Raw genomic sequence first — 19416 nt, forward strand, 5'->3', positions numbered from 1 at the left:
TTGCTGTAACAAGGATATTCACTGTAGAACTGCTGTAACAAGAAACTGTAAATGATCTAGGTATCCATAAACTAGGATGATACAATTATATAGTAAAACTAGGGACCCAGTGCACTGCGGGGGGGGGGGGGGGGGGGGGGGGGGGGAGGCCCCTCAGCCCAACCTGCACCCTCTCCAATCTGGGAGCCCTCAGGGGAGCCCTCTCCAATCAGGGAGTTTCTCTGTCTTTGCAATCATATGAACGAACTGTCTGAGACCCCCCAACCCAGTTTGGTTTGTTGCTCACAGAATAATAGAGGCATTTTTTTTTCTTTGCTTCATTGGTGATTTCCTGGAAGTTTTAGGATATATTCCCTTTAATTTTTCCTAGACACTCTGATTTTACTTATGTCTCTCATCTTTGCTTTCCTTCCATCCCCCACTGCAACAGTAACTTGCTCCAGGCTCACTTTGCTCTAGTGCAGTGGTTATCAACCTTCTGGCCCTTTAAATACAATTCCTCATGTTGTGACCCAACCATAAAATTATTTTCGTTGCTACTTCATAACTGTAATGTTGCTATTGTTATGAATTGTAATGTAAATATTTGATATGCAGGATAGTCTTAGACGACCCCTGTGAAAGGGTCGTTCGACCACCAAAGGGGTCACGACCCACAGGTTGAGAACCGCTGCTCTAGTGTCTAGGAGATCCGTATGCCACTAGAACTACAATTCCCAGCATTCCTGGTGCTCCCTGCGCTCTGGGCTTCTGCTTCTGGTCCTGGGGCTGCCATCAGAACTACTATATTCCCAGAATTCCTGGTGCTCCCCGCGCTGCAAGCAACCGAGGGAGCTACGGTCCCCCAAGCCTCTGGCTCTTCTGCTCTGCTCTCTGCCCAGCGACCAAGGGAGCCACATCCCCCCCAAGGAAGTGACTGAGGGAGCAACCGAGGGAGCCAAATCCCCCCAAAGCTGCCAGCTGTCTCACTTCTGCTCTCCGCCTGGTGCCTGTGTATGCAAATTAACCCACCATCTTTGTTGGGTTAATTTGCATATTCACCCTGATGAGTGTAGCAAAGGGACGGTCAATTTACATGTTTCTCTTTTATTATATAGGATACCATGAAGTCATTGAAAATTAAAGACAGAAAAGTGCTCATGTGAAAAGATCTCAAAAACATTATTAAATGGGGATGGGTGAGTAAATACAAACGTATGTATGGTTAAATATGGAAGACAGTTAAGTATATTAAGTATACATACATATGCATGGCATGTTCTCAAAAGATACACAAACGAATAAAGTCATCTTTAGGACTATGTGGGAGGAACAGTCATTCTGTATTCTGTTTTCTTCTGTAGTAGTTAAAATTGTATTAAAAACATATAAATAATTCATACAATAATTAAACATTCACCTGTAGCAGCTTTGTTTTGCTAGAAAGATCACTCTCCCTCTCTTTTAGCATACTTTCCACTCTCTTCATTTCATTTTCCTTTTCTTTCAACCTAGAATTTTTACAAACACCTTAAATTTAGTTATACACATAAAAAAGGATAAGCAGACTCCAATACCAGCTGTAAGATAAAAAAGATAGCAGAAACAATGCCTATCAGCTTTCTTCCCATATTACACCAATTTATAAATTTTTTAAAAGGTAATTATTTCCAGAATTATTCAACTCAAAGTCAAGTACTTCCTAACACAGTTTATTTCATATTTAACAGTTCTTAAGCAAGTATGGCTTTCTCTAGGAGAAAAATCTAAAAGAAAAGCCATAATTAGTTGACCCTAAAATTCCCAACCCTTTGTACTGAAGAAATGCTACATATAATTTTATCTGGCTCTCCCTAATCCAACACAGAGATGTCTCACTATGGCAGGATAGTAAGAAACCAGGAAAATTCCTGGACAAGTGGAATGGGGAAACTGAGACAAGAAAATTAAACAAGGCCAACAGTTTGGGCAGCTTGTAGCCAGCTTGTGAATGGCAAGACCTTATCTTCCCAACCAAGGAAACTTGAGAGCAAATGGTTTATACTTCTCCTCCCTAACCAGAGAATACATAACTTAAATCACACTGGGCTGTAAAAATAGAGAACAAAGACCCAATTAATGCAATTTGTGCCAGCTAAACTCAAGGACAAATATCATTTGGGGGATGTTAGGGCAGGAAAGAGGGGAGAGGGAGTTATCTCAAACATTCTACAACAATGCAGAAGAAGACTTTGAAACCTAGTTTGCTACTGAAGATATCCAGCAGAACTTAGGAACCTATAGGGGAAAGGGTATAAAACCCCTGAACCCCGACCGGGCGTGTGATCAGACTAGCTGAGTTGCCTACTTATGCTTATGCCAAGTGTATTCTTAATACATTCACTTGCTTTGTTTTAAAGCTGCTGTCTGTCATTGTTCTTCAAATCTTTCTTGCAAGATTAACAAGAGCCAAAGAGGGGAGAGCCCCCTCCCTCTAACTCAAGGGGGCTGTCAGTAACATTACTATATATGGCCCAAGTGAATTCCAACTGTCTTTGTCATCCTAAATACAGATCTCTCCAGCATAATGTTTAACACCATTAGCCATTTTGGCCATTTCAGTATTCCCAGTACCAAGGGCACATAATAGGCTCTCAAATATTTGCTGAGTTGAAAGTTATTTTTCTCCCACCTTAATCTAGAATTTCAACATGTTTATAGGTCTATATTAAAAATGGCAAAGAGCATACCCAAAGAGTGAGATTAAAAACTGAAAAGAATAGCACATATTAAATACATAGTACTAAGTGAAAGAAGCCAATCTGAAAAAGCTACATACTATATATTTAATTATATGACTTTTCCAGAAAAGGTAAAATTATGGAGACAGTAAAAAGATCAGTGGTTGCCAAGGATTGGGGGATGAGTGGTGGGGAGGGAGGGAGATACAGGTGGAGCACAGGAGATTTATAGGAAGGCAAAACTATTTTTTTTTAAATATATTTTATTGATTTTTTTACAGAGAGGAAGAGAGAGGGATAGAGAGTTAGAAACATCAATGAGAGAGAAACATTTATCAGCTGCTTCCTGCACACCTCCTACCAAGGTACATGCTATTGACCAGAATCAAACCTGGGGCCTTTCAGTCCACAGGCTGATGCTCTATCCACTGAACAAAACCAGTTAGGGCTATTTTTTATGATACTGTAATGATGGATACATGTTGTTATACATTCCTCAAAACCCATACATACAAAGAATGAAACCTAATGGAAACTATGAACTTTAGTTAATAACAATATAACAATATCAGTTCATCATTTGTAACAAATGTACCACACTAATACAAGATATAAATATTAAGAGGTATGGGGGAGGGGAGAATATTGGAAGTCCCTACTTCAATCTCAATATTTTATGTACTACAAATGAGCACTCTTAATGCCAGGAATAGAGACATCTCCTTTGTCTTCCTGAGGACAATCCTATATAATATATGGCTAATATGAAAATCGACCAAACGGCGGAACGACTGGTTGCTATGACACGCACTGACCACCAGGGGGCAGAGACTCAATGCAGGACCTGCCCCCTGGTGGTCAGTGCGCTCCCACAGGGGGGAGCGCTGCTCAGCCAGAAGCCCTGAGCCAGGCTCACAGCTGGCGAGCGCAGCGGCGGTGGCAGGAGCCTCTCCCACCTCCACAGCAGCGCTAAGGATGTCCAATGGAGAGTGGGCCTAAGCTGGCAGTTGGACATCCCCCAAGGGCTCCCAGACTGCGAGAGGGCGCAGGCCAGGCTGAGGGACACACACCCCCACACCAGTGCATGGATTTTGTGCACTGAGCCTCTAGTGACCTAATAAATATCCTCAATATCTTACTTTTAAAGACACAGATTATTAGGCCACTTCTTAAACATCAATAAAGACTGATGACATCACATCAAAGCAAAACCTCTTAAATGGAATTCTATAGGACAGTGGTCGGCAAACTCATCAGTCAACAGAGCCAAATATCAACAGTACTTCTTCAAAATAGACTCGCCCAGGCCGAAAACCGACTTCTGTGCATGGCCACAAAGTTTCAATCGCACTGTACGTGCGCGCCCACGTGGTATTTTGTGGAAGAGCCACACTCAAGGGGCCAAAGAGCCGCATGTGGCTCGCGAGCCACAGTTTGCCGACCACGGCTATAGGGGACCAAAAAGATAAAGTCGAGGTACCCTTCTCAACACTGTAAACTGATTTAGTTTAAGAAAACAGACTTTATGGATAAAATTTTTAAAAGAAACAGATTCAATATTTTTACTATTCTGCACAGCATACTGATGACAACAGATACCATTTTCCCCAATAAGCAAGTCATTTTTATAGAGTCAATATTTATTATCAAGTTATGATTAAAATTATCATCTGGTTAATTAAAACATTATTCTTTCAAATACTAAAATAATCTTAATTTGAAATAATTCCTACCTCTCTTTACAAGAATTACAACAAGCTTAACCCCAGTCAATACTAAGCAGAGAGAGTATTTCAGAAAATGAGTCTGAAGGGCTGGGGAAGGATAAAGTCTCCAGGTGTCTGAAAAATACTTAAAGGGCCATATTTATTTGTTTTTTATTTATTCATTTATTTGTTTTTAATTTTATTTTATTGTTGGTAGTATTACAGATGACTCCCACTTTTTCTTTTTTTGCCCCTTCATCCCAACCACCGCCCCACCCCAGGCTTTCCCATGCCATATGTGTGTTCATGGGTTATGCATATACTAGAGGCCCGGTGCACGAATTCGTGCACCAGTGGGGTCCCTTGGCCTGGCCTGCTGGATCGGACAAAACTGGCTCTCCAACATCCCTGAGCGGTCCCAGATTGCGAGAGGGCACAGGCCAGGCCAAGGGACCCCCACCAGTGCACAATCAGGGCCAGGTAGAGACCACGGGAGGGCTCAAGGGTGTCTGGCCTGTCTCGCTCAGTCTCAATTGGCTGGACCCCAGCAGCAAGCTAAGCTACCGGTTGGAGCATCTGTCCCCAGGTGGTCAGTGCATGTCATAGTGAGCAGTTGAGCAGCCTTAGCATATCATTAGCATATTACGCTTTGATTGGTTGAACGGACGACTGGACACTCAACATATTAGGCTTTTATTATATAGATGTTCTTTGGTTAACCTCTTCCTATCCCTTCCCCCTCCCTCCACTTCCACCCCTACTCCCCAAGGTCTGTTACTTTGTTCCTTGCATCTATACCTCTAGACCAGTGATGGCAAACCTTTTGAGCTCAGCATGTCAGCATTTTGAAAAACCCTAACTTAACTCTGGTGCCGTGTCACATATAGAAATTTTTTGATATTTGCAACCATAGTAAAATAAAGATTTATATTTTTGACATTTATTTTATGTATTTAAATGCCATTTAACAAAGAAAAATCAACCAAAAAAAATGAGTTCGCGTGTCACCTCTGACACGTGTGTCATAGGTTCGCCATCACTGCTCTAGACCTATTTTGTTCATCAATTTATTTTGTTCATTAGATTCCACATAAGAGTGAGATCATGTGATATTTGTCTTTCTCGAACTGGCTTATTTCACTTAGCATAATACTCTCCAGGTCCCTCCATGCTGCTGTCTTAAAGGGTAAGAAATCCTTCTTCTTCTTCACAGCCATATAGTATTCCCTGATGTAAATGTGCCACAGCTTTTTTATCCACTCATATACTGATGGGCACCTGAGCTACTTCCAGATCCTAGCTATTGTAAATAATGCTGCTATGAATATAGGGGTATATTCCCAGAAGTGGAATCGCTGGGTGAAACAGCAGATCCATTTTTAATGTTATGAGGAACCTTCATACTATTTTCCACAGTGGCTGCACCAATCTGCATTCCCACCAGCAGTACACAAGAGTTCCCTCTTCTAAAAGGCCCATGTTTCATTATACCAAACAGAGACTTTGCTTATTTGCCTCTGGACTACAATTCATATTTAACCAGAAAGTTAATGATTTAAAAGAAACTCATTATAATATTCAAGCACGTTCTGAAAAATAATGAGAACTTTCTCTTTAAATGTTAGCTAAAAATATACTTACACAGTCTCAAGTTCTTCATGCTGTGAAGCAGAACATGCCTAAGAAACAGATTCACATTTTCAATTCTAACATCAAAAAGATCAGACACTATAACATATATATATGTAAAATACCTCACCAATAACATAAAAACATAATTATAAATGGCAAATTTAAAAGACAGAATGAATTTTAAATTTTCCCCTTAGATTTTGCTTTAATTTTTTTAATTAACAGATTTTTTTAAAGTAATTTTAAGTTTACAGAATAATTTATTAAAAATTACAAAATTCTAACTTAATCTGTAATATCCATTTCTTTAAAAGATTAGAGATTAATAAAATCAATTCAACACAGACACTTAAGGATGAGCTTAAGAGTCCACCTGAAAATTTAAGGATAGAAATTCCTTTTAGGCTCAGGTTGATAAATCAAGCGGTAACATACTTGACAGGGTTAAAAGTTAACTTATTTTATCAACAACAAAACTGTGGCACAATAATAATTTTTGTTTAAAGATTAAAAAACACATCTTTATTAATCAATACTGAATTAAATAAATAACATTCTGATTCCACATCAGTAATATTATAAAGGCTACCAATTTTTTAAATACTAAATTTATTGGGGTGACATTCGTTAATAAGGTTACAGAGGTTTTGATTGTATAGTTCTATGATATATCATCTGTAATTGCACTGTGTGCCCACCACCCAAAGTCAAATCTTCTTCCGTCACCATATATTTAACTCCTTTTACCTTTAATGATCTCCTTCCCTCTGGTAACCATACTGTTCTTGTGTCAATGAGTTTTACAATAATTTTTAAGCAAAGAAATTCAGAGAACAGATTACCTTCTTTGCTTTCTAATACAGTCATTTTTATGTAATATTCTGGTTATCTGCTTATACTATACCTCTTTCAAGTTATGTTGTGCTATCTCCTGAACATGAGCTTTTAAAGACTCATTTTCTTCTTGAAGATCCTGAAAAAGAATAGGTATGAATTGAACTGATATTCAAGTATAAAAAGGATGTTTTCTTTGTCTTTATCTTCTCACCTGTAACCATTTCCCGCTATTGGCTAGATCTTTCTCCTTCTCTTCTAAAACAGTCTTCAAGGTATTCATCTGTTCCTCCTTTCCTTTTAATCTGACAGTGAGTTAAGAAGAACTATCAATGGAAATGTTATAAGACTACACAAAGCAAAAATAATGGAGACTGGGAAAGATATATTTTATATTTATAGCCCAAGCTAATTTAAATAAATTAAAAGTTAAACATGCAAGATTTTGGAGATATCATATTAAAAAACATAGGATGAATAAATCAAATTAAAAAGCATAGGATGATCAAATCCATCTATCACTGAAGATCCAGATATTGACTAAACTAGGATAGTTGTAGTCCCACTCCATATCATGCTCTTTAAGTCAATACCAGCAAATTTAGACAGCTTATTACAACTGGTTTGGTTTTGAAATATGTATACAGCCAGTTTCACAGTGGCTATGAAAATGGGCAAAGAGGATCATCTCAATTTAAGGTCATATTCAAGTTATAAATAAAAAAAAATACAACTTTCCACTATATCCCCACTCCCCTAAAAAATAAATAACTAAATAAATAGATAAATAAAAACCTATAGGTTAAATTCCAATAAAAACTTAAGACCTTAAGGCCTTTTGAGGTATAATTTGATATTACCTAAAATATTACTTAAAATCAAGTAAAAAGAAGCTATAATTTTTGTTATGATTATATTTAACTTGCTGAAAAGAAATATTAAAGGGAAATTAAAGAAATGGTACTTACAAGTTCTGAAGCTCCTGAACTTGAGAAGTGATAGATAACTGAAATACAAAGAAAAAAGCAGAGAAAAAGCATTCATAATCCTTTCAACTTACCTTATTAAAGCTTTATGATAAACACAGATACATTCTAAATTACAAAAATCCTCGATGAATTAGTCATGCCAAAATAAGATGCATTTTGATTTTGTCATCTCTTGATTCCAATGACACAGTAAGAGTAATAACAAATTAAAAATGTAAGGTAGGCAGGCAGGTGGTGGCAAGGAATATAGTTATGAATAACTAACTCTAAATAATGTAATACTTCTGTAATTGTGAAAATTAGAACATTAAACTGTCCACATACCTCCCTACCATATCAGAGCTCTTCTTTCCCTGTCTTCAAGGCCAACTATTCAGTAGCACTCTAGTGTCCTTCTTTAATCTAATTTTCTTATCCGACACAGTTCTACAGTACCTTTTATCCCCCATAGCCCCTTCAGAGCTTGGCTTAGATATCAATTCCTCAGGAGGAAACTTTCCTGATCTCTCAATCTGTATTTAGAGTATTTTTATCTTTCATCATACCCCATTTCCTTCAACACATTATCTTCAATCACTAACATATTCCTTTGACAAGTAGGAGGAACTCAAAAAATATTGTTGAATCAATCTATTGGAATCTCTTCCATGCAGCCTCACCATTTTTTCAATGAAGCCTTATTGGATTAAATTCAACAAAATCCATCTATTTCCAGTAACCATTCTTACCTCTGAAATATGAAATCTGTACTTTGTTCTAAAGCAGCGGTTCTCAACCTGTGGGTCGCGACCCCTTTGGGGGTCGAACGACCCTTTCACAGGGGTCGCCTAAGACCATCGGAAAACACATATATAATTACATATTGTTTTTGTGATTAATCACTATGCTTTAATTATGTTCAATTTGTAACAATGAAATTGGGGGTCACCACAACATGAGGAACTGTATTAAAGGGTCACAGCATTAGGAAGGTTGAGAACCACTGTCCTAAAGGCAAAGGTTGAGCAATACGTATTCTGTAACAAAACATTACAGTCCACGCAGTTAAGAAAAAAGTTAAAAAAAGATTTACCAAGTGTTTCGTGTATTAAGTTGGAAAACTAAAATGAAACATTAATACAGAAAACTTTCTAAAAAGGAATCTTTAACAGTTCAAAGACTCATTGATTAAATATCAAGAATGCTTTCTCAAATCAGGCAAAAAAATAAAAAGCACATTACCCAATATACTTACATCACATGACTAAAAGGTTTTTTTCCAAGTAACAAGAAGAAAACCAAGTAGCTTATAAATACACATACACTAACAAATCTGTCATGCTATGGCTCTGGGATTTTTACCTGTTGAGCCTTTTCAAGCTGGATATTTCCTATTTCTTCTTTTAGAGCCTCTATTTCCTGTTTCAAATCCTTGACAATGACAAAACAGACAAGATTGGACAATGGAAACACAGAAATTGACATAAAATGCAATGTACAGACAAACACATGAAATTACGTGGTATTCACTAAAGTTGATAAACAAATAGACAAGCACAGTTTTCTCATTCCTAATACCTGAATAGTTTTCTCCTTATTAGCAACTTTGAGAAGTTCAGCTTCCAGAAGCTCTTCTACAGACTTGATCTTTCCATCTTTTTCATGAATTCTTAGATAAAGAAATGGAGTATTAAATTTGAATAGAAACCATCACCAACTAAGAACAGCACCAAATCATGAATAAGCTCACCAAATGAATTCTCCTGTTTTAAGTAAAATAGCAACATATCAGACAGAAGGGGAAATAATATTTAAAGCTCTTTCTAAATGAGAAATAATCAGTAACTATCAAGTAGCTGAAGCCTATGCACATAAGGAGAAGCTAGTGACATGATTCAGAAGTACACAGAGAATATGAGGTGTACCCTGAAGAATAGCAGAGAGAATCAAGTTCCTCTCAATAATATTGGCTCTTAGGGCTGCAAAAGCTGTGATAGAACTTACACACAATTGTGAATCAAACTTTATAGACATCTCAGAAAGGAGACAAGCAAGGAACTTATCTCCCCATCTAATAAAACCTATTCTTTAATAGTTCCTACCACAGAAACAGAAAATTAACAATGCATTGCTGTAAGTTAAGAAAATAAGTGGAAACAATTATGGAAATACATTTTTTAACCATCACGTTATACCAGGGAAATCACAGTTTATCTGATCAATGAAAAATTCTAGAGTGAAAGTTAAACTAACATACATCGCTAAGCAAATGGACTAAAAGAGGAAGACCAGTTTAATATGTCACCACTTACACTTTCTTAAGTTCTTCAACTAGAGATGCAAAAGAAACCTGAAAACAAGAAGGCATCCTAGTTAGTAATTTGCTCAAAATACAAATGGATTAGAAATAGAAAAGTATGTTATCCTTAAATTTTCCACTATACCAAAATCCAAATAGGAAAAGGAAACCCAAGAATTAATTTTTACTAGCTTTTAACATCATAATTATGTAAATGAAAAGCACTTTGAAAGTAAACAGCTTTAAGGCTACTTATGGTTAAGTATAGGCCAAAAGAAAAATCAACACATAAATGTTAAAATTATTAAATAATTCTAACCAACTAAAGAGAAAATACAACTTAAAAAATTACCTAAATCAGGTAACCCCTTCTACTACTATTTAGAGCAGGGGTGGGGAACATCTGGCCTGCGGGCCACATAGAGCCCGAGAAATCATTTGGTCTGGCCCTGCCAAGGCATTAGGGGTGAGTTAATTAAATGTTTGAACAAATATAGTAGGCTAATTTTTTAGTTGATAATTTTGTATGGCCCTTGAATGTTATATATATCCAAATGGCCCTTGTCAGAAAAAAGGTTCCCCACCCATGATTTAGAGCAGCGATGGCGAACCTTTTGAGCTCGGCATGTCAGCATTTTGAAAAACCCTAACTTAACTCTGGTGCCGTGTCACATATAGAAATTTTTTGATATTTGCAACCATAGTAAAATAAAGATTTATATTTTTGACATTTATTTTATATATTTAAATGCCATTTAACAAAGAAAAATCAACCAAAAAAATGAGTTCGTGTGTCACCTCTGACATGCGTGTCATAGGTTAGCCATCACTGATTTAGAGTCTCACTTTCTATTTGTATACTCAACCCTTTTATTCTGTCATAAAAAGCAATGACCTCCTATCTAGAATACTCTACCTAATACCTGGGATATAGTCAGCATCCAATAAAACTGCTGCCTTTATTACTGATAATCAAGTCACTAATCATTCACAAAAAACTACAATTGACAAATTCCACTTTGGAGAAGGAAGGAACAGACAAATGACAGAATGGCTCCATTTGAATGTAACAGGCCTGTCCATTGTTTTAAAGAAAATGGTTGTAGAATCTATTAAATTCCTTACCTGATCATTTTGCTTTGCCTTTAAGTCTTGAACTTCTTTTGTCAAAGATGAGTTTTCTGTTCTTATTGCCTTTTTCAAAGACACATAAGCAGAACATACTTTTATTTTCTGGGGGAAAAATAGCTTGCTTCAAAATAAACTAGCTTCTCATTTTTCTTTAACTGCTTCTTTTTTTCTCTGGAAGGCCCAGAAATCTCCCTTCTTTCACATGTCTGTCTACAATTCTGTAACTTCTAGAGCTAGCCAAATCGATTTTTAATCCAATTATCCCCAAAAGTATTTCTATTTATGTTTACACAATCACACAACCACATACTATACCACCTGTCACCCTAAACTCAAATACAACTTTTAAGTTATTTCTTCCAGCAATACCACTTATCCTACTCGAGTTCATTAATGATAATCATAAAACAGAACTGCAGTCTCTCCTTTCTCTGGCCTCCAATACTACTTCATGAACTTATGAAGTCTGCTATTACCGCTGGTTATCATTTGAGCATAGATGGAGGTGTGAGAGCATATTTTACAAACCGTAACAATAGTATCTACTTCATTAAGGCAGTGAATGCTATAATCAACCATGCATTTTTGTATTTTTAATAAAATCTTAAATTTAATGAAAGAAAATCATAAATGTAATAAAATGTAGTTAACTCATATGCAGTTTAAAAGCTATGGGAAAAATCTTACACAAATTACAGTGAAACCCCTTCACTGAATAACCACAGGAAAATAAATCTAAAAGTGCTTTACATTCAGTTCCTCTTCTTTAGTGGCCACCTGAATAAGTCCAGTTTCAAGTAATTCTTCCACAGTCTTCAACTTCTCATCTTTTTCTTGAATGCTGAAATTATAAAACATATGTAAGAACTATTTTTTAAGGTAAATGAATGATATCATTCCTAAGTATTTTACATGGATTACTCATGTCCATTGTTCCTTATAAAAATTTAATTCTAGAAATGTTTCTGAGACTTTTTGATTAATGTCTAAGGGTACTTCTTCTTTACCAGTAAGTAAAATGTATTCAAGTAATGCATGTTTACATGCTAGCCTAAACAAATAAATCACTGCTACGCATGGCACCCACAAACCTAATGTAATCCCAAATCAATCAATAGCATACCACTATCTTCCACTGTAAAATACAAAAAGAATTTTGAGAACCTTAATTAATACAGTTAACTAGTGTCCCGGTGCATGGATTAGTGAACATAGAAAGTAAATTAATTAGAAGAAATATTGTAATAGCGCTCTTCACCTTTTCTCTATAATACAAGTGTCAACCAAATTCACGATCAACAATGACAGATCGAAACACACGCATGCGATTGGCACCAGCGAGAGCTTTATATGTATCGCGAGTCAACTTAGCCTTTTATATATACAGAATAGATTTGCTTAATTAGACCTGCTTTCTGATTTAGCTAAACTTTTTCCAGCCCAGTGAAGCACCCCAACTTCTCTTTCAGGTAATTGTCAGCAACACAGCAGTAAATATCAACATGAAGCAGATTATTATTGTAGATCATGCAGGGAGAACAAAGGGTAAAATATTTAACTGCAGCAGTGTTTGACTATATTCTGCACAGTGAGAAAACCTGAAGTCATTTTCAAGGTCCACCATTTCTTACTTCTTTTCAGTCGGGTCAAGTTTCTAAACTTTCTAAATCTCCGTGTTCCAGCTAATGAAAAGAAAATAGGATTCTACCAAGACTCCTATCTACCTACTCCAGGACTTCTGAGGATCAAATGGGATGAGGCACATGAAAACACTTCACAGACATATGGTTAAAGTGTAAAATGTTTGCAGCTGGCTATAAAGCAAGTCATGTTCCTGGGCTGAAGAAACTCCAAGGAGGCTAGTCACTAGGGAGAGGAAGCCAGGCATTCTATGTGACATCATTACCCAGCATCAACAGAGGCCATTTCCGGGCTGCACTCGGCTGGGCTGTGGGCCACATTTTGCACCACGGGGTCTTGGCAGCATTGGCTGCGATTTGGTAGGGTGTCCCTCCGGGGGGTGGCAGGGCCTGGGTCCCACTTGGGAGAAACCGAGTGTTGGTTTGTCGGCACCAGGTCCATGGTGCCGTTTATTTTTAAATGGCCAGTGCGCGTCATGGCAGCTCCTTCATTGAGCTTCTGCCCCCTGGTGGTCAGTGCACATCATAGCTACCAGTGAGACAGACACTTAGCCATATATATATATAAATATATATATATGTACATATATATGTATATGTATATATGTACATGTATATGTATATGTATATATGTGTATATATATATATGAACTAGAGGCCCAGTGCATGAAAATTCGTGCACTGGGGGGGTAGGTGGGGGGGGGGGGGGGGAAGTCCCTCAGCCTGGCCTGCCCCCTCTCAGAGTCCGGGAGCCCTCAGGAGATGTGGAGGCCTAAGTCGCAGTCTGGCCTCCCTCTGCAGGGGTCGACCAGGCCGATCAGGGAAAGGCAATGCCCCCATCACCCTGCTGCTGCTGCCACTGCTGGCTGCTGCGGCTGCCGGCCCTCCTTGGCCCTCGCAGCCGCTGCGGCTTTGTCCGGAAGACGACTGGACTATCCGATCTAATTAGCATATTACCCTTTTATTAGTATAAATAATTGTTATCTCAAATTTGGTAGAAGTGAGTCATTAAAATATCTAAAGAAAATTTTAAACTCACCATTTTTCCATTTGTTCCACAACATCTTTATTAGGCTAAAATAAAAATCACCAAAGAGTTTAATTCACCAACTTTACATGAGGTAAAACTTGTTTAAACATTGAAATAGGATTCTATAAAAATTGTTTTAATTACATTCAAAATTTAGTAAGATGATCCATATTTGAAGACTGCTAATAATTAAATAATTTACAAACACAATACAAAAGAGAAGCAGATACACAAGACAGAAAAACATGAAATATAAAATGGGCTAGTAAAGTGAGTTAGTATATTAATAATTCTTTAATTACTGCAAAAGAAAATCTTAAGGATAAGAAGGGAATGTGCCTTAGTTCCTTTTCATCAATTAATTCAGTTCTTCATATATTAAAAAAAAAAAAATCAAAGGTTCTAAGGCCAGGAAGGAGGCTTTGTTCTTTCTTTTTATAAATGGGTTTTTTTTAAACACTTAAGGTATAACATTTATATAGGCAAGTTCAAAACTCCTATGTACAACTCAAGAATTTTTTAACATGCAGATGGTTATATAACTACCCTCCAGACCAATATATAGAACTAGTTATAAATTGCAGAAGCAACATATGAACATATCCTCCTTGTAAATCATTAAAACATGACATGTAGTCCTGGCTAGTGTGGCTCAGTTGGCTGAATATCAACCCATGCACCAAAAGGTCATGGCTTCGATTCCTGGTCAAGGCACATACCCAGGTTGCAGGTTCAGTCCCAAGTTGAGGTGCTTGCAGGAGGCAACCAATTGATGTTTTTCTTTCACATTAATGTTTCTCTCTCTCCACCCCCACCCCACCCCCCCACCCCCATCTCTTTCTCTCTCTCTCAAATCAATTTTAAAATATACATTTAAAAAAACAAAACATGACAATGTTTCGGGTTCAATCCCTGGTGAGGACACATATGAAAAGCAACGGGTCAATCGCTCATTCAATATTGCACAAAACTGACACAGCTTAGCATCTATCCAACATTTTTACTTTATACACAACTGGACTAGTCTAATCCAATTTTTTTCCTCCCTGCATGATTTTCAAAACTACATCTTATATAATAATGAATTAGTCTGCAATAAAATACAACTGACCCCTGACATTGGCCTCCCTCCTGTCATCCCCCCATACATACAGAAGTCCTCATGGTCATAATTTATTGTGTATCCAGAAGCAGAGTTTCCCCTGGGTATCCCCAGGCCTTCAGGCAGCTAGACACCCTGACAAAACAGGTTTAGGGTCTTTTTCCTTGAACACTATCTTCCACCCATCTCTACCTGCTCTCTCCTAATTTCTCTAAGTTTCTTAATTTTTTCCCAATGTTATTACAACCATTTTTACAAACACTATTAATTTTTCCAATTTTCATTACCAAATCCTAAGATTCTGCTTCTTACATATTTTTTAAAATTAACCCCCTTTTCTTCTATTCCCTAGATTAGGCTCTCAGCTTTACTCTTCTCAACTATCACATCACCCTAATTCTTCTCCCTGCTTCTAATCCACAAGGATTATTTTGTGAGAAGTACAGAAAGAACTTCCAAATGGGAAAAATTCTTCCTACCATCAGAAAGGAGGTAAGAGTTGTCAAACATATATTAAATCCTGTATAATAAAAGCCTAATATGCAAATTGACCAAAAGGCAGAACAAGCCGTCAGCAGGGGGTGGGGCCGTCAGCAGGGGGTGGGGCCGGCAAGCGGGGTGGTGCCAGGCCAGCCAAGGCAGGTGCCAGAGGGCAGAGGGAAGGGACGGTGATCAGGGGGCAGAGGGAAGGGATGGCAGCGACTGGCAGTGGTGGAGAGGCGACTGGAGGGAGGGGTAGACTGCTCTCCGGCTGGCACTGTCCCCAGATTGGCCCGCAGGTTGCCTCCCGTAGAAGGAGGCCAGACAGTGGCATCCCCCAAGGGCTCCTGGTCTGCAAGAGGGCACAGGCCGGGCTGAGGGACTCCCTCCATCCCCCTACCCCCCGAGTGCATGAATTTTCATGCCTTGGGTCTCTAATCAGATTTATAAACTATGAAAAATAAATCATGCAGTAAGTTTACATCTTTTGTCAAGATGATTTTTGCCCATCTTAAGTCTCACATAAAGACTTAACACAAAATTTATAACTATGCATGGTAATGGATTTTAACCACACTTACAGTGGTAATCTTTTCATAATTTACACAAATATCAAATCACTATGTTATATATAATGTTAGTGTCAATTAAAGCTCCATTTTAAAATGAAAGAAAGAAAAAAGAGAGCGCGGGAGAGAGGAAGGAAGGAAGGGAGGAAGGACGGACGCATGCACGTGCCGGTGTGGCTCAGTTGGTTGGAGTGTCATCCCCATGCACTGACCAAAGGTTTTCAGGTTCAATCCCTGGACAGGGCACATACGGAAGGCAACAAATCAATGTTTCTCTCTCACATCGATGTTTCTCTCTCCCTGTCCTTTCCTCTCTCTAGAATCAATGAAAAACATGTCCTTGGTGAAGATTGGAAAAAAAGACAATACTATTAAGTCCAAGTTATCTTCACCTTAACCATTCAGTTGTATTTTACTTTTAGTCCTACATACTTCTCCCCTATGTAAATTCAGTGTTTGAACACCTTACTGTCACCACACTGATCTATCTAAAATGCTAGACAAAATGCTTATTTATTCTTACAGCACCCTTCAATGGCATACCTATATGCTAAATCAAGTTCCTGATCCTTACAAAGCATACAAAGTTCTTCATTATTAGGCCCTACTGACTCTCTACTCCTTACACCTCATACTTTGCAGTTCTCTAATATGCTCTAAATATACCAATTTTACCATATATTGTCATGACATTTAATACTGTATCCACTAGACCTGGAATGGTCCTCTTAGCCATTTGGCAAGTTCACGGCCCTTTTTCAAAATCACATTTAGCTGTCCCCTATTCTCTGCACATTTCACCCTCACCCTCCTTCAAATAGAATTCATTATCTCCTCCTCCTAATCTGTTCAAGAATTTTATTCATCACATTTTTCTGTGTTATGTATCTATCTTCACACTAAACCTGTCTTGAAGATAGGAACCAATTCTCTTCCATCTCTGTAGCCTCAGCATATAGCATAGTTTCTAGCATGTACTCAATTAGTAAATAATAAAGTGAATTCCTTTAAGGAGATCACAGTTTAACAAGTACTCTTGGTCAATTGCTCATTCACTATTCAATTGTACAAACTGGCCCAATTAGCATCTATCCAACATTTTTACTTTATACATTATTGATCAAATCTAATCCAATTTTTTTCCCTCCCTACCTAATTTTCAAAACTATATCTTATATAATAATGATTTAGTCTGCAGTAAAATACAACCAGGTAGCAGGGCAAGGAGTAAAAATTGCCTATTCCCATCATTTTTACTTAATAATCTTGATCACTGAATCTTAAAAATCTAATAAAAAGTCGTGCTGCTCCTTTGCTAAAAAGTCAATATGCGCCAAAAAAAAAAAAAAAAAAAAAAAAAAAAAAAAAAGGACACATAAGAACCCTCATCCCCAGAAAGTTTTATTTTATTCTGAATAAACGAGATTTTGTGACTGATTTATTTGCATCATCTATAAATGGAGCTTTCACTTCTTTAGTGTATAAACAGGTTCCCTTACCTGGTGTTTGTTGTCTTTCTGCTTCCTACACCTTAAGAAACAACAACCTGGCACCATTGTTGGTTTCTGTTTCAATAAGGTCAATCTTTTCCTCCAGGATAAAAATCCATGGGGCAAAAGGACTACATTTTGTTAAATAACTGAACTGTTCATCTCTCAACTGTCACTTGGAATTCTGACTGCTGGGTAGGAAGGGGTTAAAGAAAGGTAAAAATGAAAAAACATTATACTAATCTTTATCTCTTCTTTTATTAGCAATAACAAAGAAATGACCAGAAAAAAGTCGAAGAGGTGGTTCTTTGGTCTGCCAAGACGAGATAAGTCAGAACTACAACCAAAAACATAACACCAGTCATATGTTTTCTACAATATTTTAAAATAAAAAAGAGAGTTTTCAGAAGAGAAAAATTCTAAGAATTATTAAAAAGCAAATCTTAAGTTAGTACCATAAAATGAGTTTCCACTCTTATCAAATAATTCTTTTAAATAAATTTTAAAAATGTTACTATGAAATTTTGTTCTGAGGACTACTTCCAAAACTTCATACAACTATTATCCGTTTAAAAATTTCATTTCATGCTGAAAGTTGTTATTTTAACAATACCTAAATGCACACAGAAACTTCACAGTAAAGGCTGACTAAATAAGGTAGAAATTAGAGGATTTTAAAAAATATTTTTTTTAATATTTATTAACTTTCACATGTGATAGTTTATATAAGATATTAAAATGGCCGTTTTAGGGCATCATATTACCTTTAAGAAAAAGAAAGCTTAAAGGCTAGTGGTTTCACTCTTGCCTAATGATAGAGAATTACCATTTTTAGTACAGAACAAAAGAGTTTTAAAAATTCAGGTTTTCTTTTAAACCTAAATACAATTTACCAGCATCTTTAATACTGGAACTCTAGGACAGATTGATAAGTTTCTACGCATTTGCTTTAATCTCCCATAAAGTTAATTTAGAAAGTTTAAAACTACATATTGAAATATAGTGGGGCCTTGACTTAAGAGTTTAATTCGTTCCGTGACGGAGCTCGTAACTCAAATTACTCGTATGTCAAATCAAAAAGTGAACGAATGAGACACGTGATGCTGGGCTGATGTTGTGGCGTTCACTGTGACGTTCGCTGCGCCAACTAGTGGTGGGGTATCTGAAGCTGGCTCGTAACCCGAATTTTAGCTCGCAACTCAAAGCAAAAAAATCGGCCGAGAGACGGCTCATATCTCGAAAAACTCGTTAGTCGGGACACTCGTAAGTCAAGGCCCCACTGTAGGTGTTCCAGAATCTCTAATAACCAACTCACAAAAACTACATTCTACTTTTCTGGGTAAGAATTAACACAATCAAAAACCATCCATAAGCCCTGACTGCATGGCTCAGTTGGTTGGAGCATTGTCCTGTACACCAAAAAGTTTCAGGTTCTGAAACAGCCCCCGTGAGGTAGGGACGACCCCGGTCTGGTAGGGACAACCCCGGTCAGGTCGAAACGGCCCCGGTGTGGTAGGGACGACCCTGGTGAGGTTGAAACGGCCCCCGTGAGGTAGGGACCACCCCGGTGAGGTTGAAACGGCCCCCGTGAGGTAGGGACGACCCCGGTGAGGTTGAAACGGCCCCCGTGAGGTAGGGACGGCCCCGGTGAGGTTGTAACGGCCCTGGTGAGGCTCAGACGGCCCTGGTGAGGTTGAGACTACTCCAGTGAGGTTGGGACAAATAAAGGGGACCAGTATGGACTGATGAACAGGGGTAGATACAGAAGCAGAGCAACATTGAACGGAATGTTAAACTACAGTGGGAAGCCTGGGGAGGGTTGGGGGGGGGGGGGGG

General features: G+C 37.8%; 1 protein-coding gene across 10 annotated transcripts in view; it reads right to left on the minus strand.

The window, feature by feature from the left end:
• The window catches only part of KTN1 (kinectin 1), a 110583-nt gene that overhangs the window by 36537 nt on the left and 54630 nt on the right, over positions 1 to 19416 (minus strand). For 6 of the 10 annotated variants that reach the window (XM_070419263.1, XM_070419246.1, XM_070419227.1 and 3 more), the window contains 11 exons: positions 13949 to 13983; positions 12020 to 12110; positions 11264 to 11332; positions 10152 to 10189; positions 9418 to 9508; positions 9202 to 9270; positions 7840 to 7877; positions 7086 to 7176; positions 6942 to 7010; positions 6047 to 6084; positions 1400 to 1490 (listed from right to left, as the gene is read on the minus strand). In XM_070419263.1, the coding sequence (XP_070275364.1) occupies positions 1400 to 1490; positions 6047 to 6084; positions 6942 to 7010; positions 7086 to 7176; positions 7840 to 7877; positions 9202 to 9270; positions 9418 to 9508; positions 10152 to 10189; positions 11264 to 11332; positions 12020 to 12110; positions 13949 to 13983 (720 nt within the window). The remainder of the gene's footprint in view (positions 1 to 1399; positions 1491 to 6046; positions 6085 to 6941; positions 7011 to 7085; positions 7177 to 7839; positions 7878 to 9201; positions 9271 to 9417; positions 9509 to 10151; positions 10190 to 11263; positions 11333 to 12019; positions 12111 to 13948; positions 13984 to 19416) is intronic. The other 4 variants (XM_070419278.1, XM_070419271.1, XM_070419238.1 and 1 more) reach the window with 1 other exon arrangement.

Source organism: Myotis yumanensis, unplaced genomic scaffold (genome assembly GCF_028538775.1).
Source record: "Myotis yumanensis isolate MYYU_CA2020_CCGP unplaced genomic scaffold, mMyoYum1.0.hap1 SCAF_1, whole genome shotgun sequence".
Classification (NCBI taxonomy): Eukaryota; Metazoa; Chordata; class Mammalia; order Chiroptera; family Vespertilionidae; genus Myotis; species Myotis yumanensis.